This window comes from Silene latifolia, chromosome 9, assembly GCF_048544455.1.
Source record: "Silene latifolia isolate original U9 population chromosome 9, ASM4854445v1, whole genome shotgun sequence".
In the NCBI taxonomy this organism is placed as follows: Eukaryota; Viridiplantae; Streptophyta; class Magnoliopsida; order Caryophyllales; family Caryophyllaceae; genus Silene; species Silene latifolia.
The window spans coordinates 182,743,212-182,748,539 of record NC_133534.1 but is presented as its reverse complement, the minus strand read 5'-3'; the positions used below and the strand labels follow the sequence as shown (position 1 = coordinate 182,748,539).

Sequence of the window (5,328 nt, the reverse complement as noted above, 5' to 3'; positions counted from 1 at the left end):
AGCTGTGAAACCGTCTCAAATTCGCTCAAAGGCTCAAAACTCAACGAAAATTAAAGCAAATTAAAGCGTCTATCTCCATGGGAGTCCTCCCAGAAGTAGAAGCCTCATCACCTGCAACATTAAAGCAAATTTAGGCCGCGTCACGTGACGACAAGCCTTGGTAAAGGGATTTTTTTTCGAGCGGTGGTGCATGCGGCGGTGGAGTAGGTAAGGGTATTTTGGGAATTCTGGAATTTCTTTGTTTGGAGGTATTTCTTTTTCGAGGGTTTTTTCGGGATTTATAACGTGGTGTTCGTGGTGGTGGCGGAGTTGATGAGGGTATTTTGGCAAGAGTTGATTTTAATCGCTTTGAAGTTGTTGATTTGAGTGGGGGTGGGGGTGGTGGTGGAGAGGGGAAGAGTATTTTGGGAAAAGTTGATTTAACTTGCTTGGAAGTAGTTTTGTAGAGTGGCGTTAAAGGGGGCTTAAGCGGTGACGGTGGCGGTGGCGGCGGCGGCGGTAGAGAGAGAAAAGTGATGGAGGAGGCATGGTGGTGGAGGTGGGGTATGAAGAGGGTGGAGGAGTTGGTGGTGTCGTTATTAGAAAAAAGGGAGAATAAAAGAGCAAGAGGGAAACAAAGAAGAAGAGCACAAAAGAGGGTGAACGGGTTAGGCGAAAGCATTAGCATTAGCATTAGCAAATAGCAATAACAACCCCTCTTCACTCTTACAGATCATATTCTTATACTACTATTTCATTTCACTCACTCTCACCCTCACTCTCACTCTCAGTACTCTTGCTTGAGTTGCTTCAGTTCTGTTGTGTGTGTATCGGGGGGTATCTACTCTCTCTAGTAACAGAAATGGATTAATTATTACGGGTATTCTCCTACTTTGAGAAATAAATGCTCCTTTTTAGACTCAGACTACTAGCCAGATTGTCTTGTTTGGGACCTCTATGTTCTTTTGGACTTAAAATCACCTAATTTAAGTTCAGTTCAGATCTTATAAATTTAGTTCAGATTCTATCAGTTCAGTTCAGATCAGATCTTATAAGTTTAGTTCAGTTCAGATCCAATAAGTCGAGTTTAGTTTAGATCTTATAAGTTCAGTTCAAATCCTATAAGTTCAGATCTTATAAATTCAGTTTAGAAAAGTTATATAAAGAGTATTATTTTTAAAAACAACGCAAAAAACATTTAACATTATTAATTAGGATTAATTAATGGGAATAATTCATACTATGGATACCCTTCCTATAATACTTCATACTATGTTTTAACTCGGTATAATCCTAACTATCCTACTCTCTTCCCACATTATACCTAATTGACTGGCTACCTAAATAACAGGTAACCCTTTATTAAAATAATGTATTAAATTATTATTCTCTTTATTTTCTTATTATCTACTCAAACTTAACAATCATCCTCTCTTAATCTTCATCATCAATTTTCGCCATTCTTATTCACTAATTTTGTTCCACATTCTATTTTGTTCCACAGCTTGAATACCTTTAATTGCCCACCAATTTCATTGTTTAAAACCTCTAAATAAAGAAATTAACCCCAAATTTGATGTGGATTATGCGTAAAACATAAGGAATCAACAGTAAAATGAACTTGCTCAAAACATTGAATTACAACACCAAAATGAAGGGATTTGACAATTGTATAACAAGTTCCTTGTGTTTTTTTGCCATATACTCCGTATTATTCTAATTTGGGCAAACCTAAAGAAAAGAAAGAAGCATCAAATTCCCCTAAAAATCGACAAGAATCCTTTTAATTTCAGATGTCTAGGTATAAACCCAGAAAGTATCAAATGTTGTTTAGTTAAAAACATCGTGAAATTCAACAAATTTAAGAGATGGGTAGCAGGGTATCTCTGCCGCATCCCCAAATTTCACTATCCAAATTAATAGAAAGACAAACCGCACATAACTGAATACTATCCAGATGAATAACACACATAATTGAATTGAATTTCCTGTCGAATCTTGACAGTAATCTTCCTTGTCACTCTCACACATCTGCTCTAAATAGACTTATAAACAAGTCTTTTCATCTCGTTTCTCAAATAAAGAAATGCTATTTCTCATTAATGACAACCAAATTCATCTCATTTTTCCCTATTGTTGTAATTGTAAAGAAAATAAAGAGAAATCTCATGACTTGGAGAGCTCAACATTCTTCTTTATTGTTAAAAAAATAAAAATGGAGATGATAATTAAGAAAGAGAGAAGGAAAGAACAGGGAAGAACAATGAAGAAGCCCAGAAAAATCAAAGAAGTTCGAAAAAGAAAGAGAGATAAGGAACAAAGAAGGGGGAAAAGGAATTAATAGACTTAACAGAAGACGACTGGCATCAACAGGTAAACAAAGTGACCAAGTACAATCCGGGAAGGTAGTAGGATAGTTAGGATTATACTGAGTTAAAGCATAGTATGGAGTATTATAGGAAGGGTGTCCATAGTATGGATTATTCCCATTAATTAATTCTATTAATTATTCGATACATATATGCATTATTATTTTTAAAACAAAATTATCGTTCTTCTCATTATTTTTTATCGTAATGTAACCGTAATATAATGTATGAACAAACCAATGTATATAAAGCGGAGAAAATGTTATTATCTTACTTTGTGTTTTAGACTATATTTTTCTTATCAATGTTCTCTCTTGGCTGTCCACTAATTTCTTGTAAAATTTTTGTTTAGTCTCAATAACAGTTTGTTTTTATTTTAATAATAATAATAATAATAATAATAATAATAATAATAATAATAATAACAATAATAATAATTATAATAATAATAATAATAATAATAATATTAATAATAATAATAATAATAATAATAATAATAATAATAATAATAATAAAAGTTGTGATATTATAAATAATAATAATAATAATAATAATAATAATAATAATAATAATAATAATAATAATAATAATAATAATAATAATAATAATAAAAATAACAATAAGAACAAGAACAATGATAATAATAACAATAATTATAAGAATATTTAAGTTAAATTAATTTAAGTTAATTTAAATTCGGATCGTATAAGTTCAGTTTAGATCCTATAAGTTCAGTTCAGTTCAGATCATATAAGTTCATTTCAGTTCATTTCAATTCAGATCATATAAGTTCACTTCAGATTATTCAGTTCAGTTCAGATCCTATAAGTTCAGTTCAGTTCAGATCAGATCAGATCCATTTCAGTCCAAAAGAACAGGGCCTTATAGCCCATCTTCCACTTGTTTTTGTGAGAGTCACAACTCACAAGTTTGTGACGAAATAGTGCGCACCAATGAGAATTTATATACTAGCTCTTTTTTTTTGAGAAAATATACTAAATCATTTTTAAGGAAATACATCTTGTCCTTATATTTATTTAAGAGTAATGTTAAATACATCATTGGAGGTATGTCATGTCTGATGGTTAATTGTTTTAATTGTCATGTCTGATTATCATGTGCTAATTTTTTATTTTTATTTTATTTTTTAAATTGTTTAATAATTGTTTATAAATTCTTAATTGTTTTTTTTTTTTTTGGTGAAATGTAAGAATTCTCATTAAGCACAAACCAAGGTTACAATGAAACATCATAAGTTATACTAGCTTACATCAAGATTTGTTCAAGCCATTGCCTATCACTACTCGTCTTAAGCCTACTCACTTGTCCTAACAATTTGATTTTCATCAAGGCTTTACATTGTAGAGCAAGAGTATCAGGACGTAACAGAACTCCTTCTAGCCTAGCAGCATTTCTTTGTTGCCATATAGCATAATAGCCACACATGATGACAGCTACACAAATCAGTTTCTTAACAGCAGGCCATTTCCTTCTTCCAAGCCAAATGATTGCATTCCCAGATGGAACAGGAATATGTAGCCAACAGCACAGTGAGTTCAGGACAGCAAGAGCATATTTGCAATTATGAAAGAGGTGTGAGGTAGTCTTTTGATCAGTACCACAAACACAACACAGGTCATCAGGACAGATACCAAGCTTACATAGACGATCTTTGGTGTTTAAGGCATTCTTCAGAATGAGCCAGTTTAGGAAAGAATGCTTAGGAAGTGCCCAATTACACCAAACAAGTTTAGCCCAGCCAACTTTTGGAGCTTTGTGACGAAGCCACCGATAGCCGATGCACACTATACCCTTTAACATCAATGAAGCCAAGTTCCATTCGAAAAACCAAGATCAGAGTACATCCCTGGTCCTACATATCGCCTTCCAATTGCCACTCGGATGGGACTTGGGAAGATATGTAGCCCGAGACATCCTTTAAGAATAGTAGATGCACCCATTTCACCCAAAGACTGTCTGGCTTGCTATAAATCCACCACACTAATTTACCAATAGAAGCAACATTCCATTGAAAACTATCTCGAATACCCAAACCTCCCTCCTGTTTGGGAGTACAAACCTGCTCTCATCCAACCAGAGGCACTCGACCATAAGTACTTGTCCCATCCCATAAGTAATTGCGACAAATACTATTAATTTTTTGAAGGACCCCTTTAGGAAGAAGAAAAATATTTGCCCAATATGTATAAAGAGAAGAGAGCACTGATGAACTAAAGTTAATCTTCCAAAGATAAGAGATGTGCCTGGACCCAAACATTCTGATCTTCTCAACAATTTTCTCCACAAGGACCTGACACTCCCTCTTCCCCAATTTCCCAGCAGTAATGGGAACACCAAGATATCTAAAAGGAAGCTTGCCCTCAACACACCCAGACTTGGCAAAGATTTGGTCTTTAACTCTTTTAGACACCCCATTAAAGTAGATATTAGACTTGGACCTGTTCATCCCTAAGCCAGAAGCAGCAGAGAAAGAGGCAAAAGAAAATTCTTAATTGTTTTAACTAAATAAATGTTTAAAAATAAATAAATAAATAAATAAATTCTGTTTTCAATGTAGGTGACGGAGCTCCCCTTCAGCTCAATTTTGATCCTATATCCCACATTGGGGGTTTCATATATGACTATATGAGGAGTACATGCCGATTCCGATCAAAGATGGGTTTTTGGGTGCTTTTGACCCTGATGAAGACGGTCATTGTGATTTTCGGGTAATGTCACATGCTAAATCAGGAAATGAAAGAAATTACCTCGAGATGCGAAACCTACTTTTGGGAGAGCTAAAATACAATGTCTACGCCAAAGTTTACTATGGTCAACGAAACAATACTTGTAGACGGATCAAATGGGCTCAATGTAAACGATGTCAAAAATCAAATTGGATGGAAGGTTTGGATTTATTCGATTTTGCTACGTTGTTCAATTGGACCATATGTTTGGTGACTATGTCATATCTACTAGA

The 5,328-nt window shown here is 34.0% G+C and overlaps 1 protein-coding gene across 1 annotated transcript; it reads right to left on the bottom strand.

Annotated features, from left to right (window-relative positions):
- Positions 1 to 3,614: 3,614 nt before the first annotated feature.
- On the bottom strand, positions 3,615 to 4,169 carry LOC141601970 (uncharacterized). The gene has a single exon (XM_074422277.1). The coding sequence runs from the start codon at positions 4,167 to 4,169 to the stop codon at positions 3,615 to 3,617; it is 555 nt and encodes a 184-aa protein (XP_074278378.1).
- Between the last annotated feature and the right edge of the window lie 1,159 nt (positions 4,170 to 5,328).

What these genes read in the sequence shown, in the direction of transcription:
- LOC141601970 (XM_074422277.1), bottom strand. Translation starts at nt 4,169, where the DNA reads ATGTTAAAGGGTATAGTGTGCATCGGCTATCGGTGGCTTCGTCACAAA.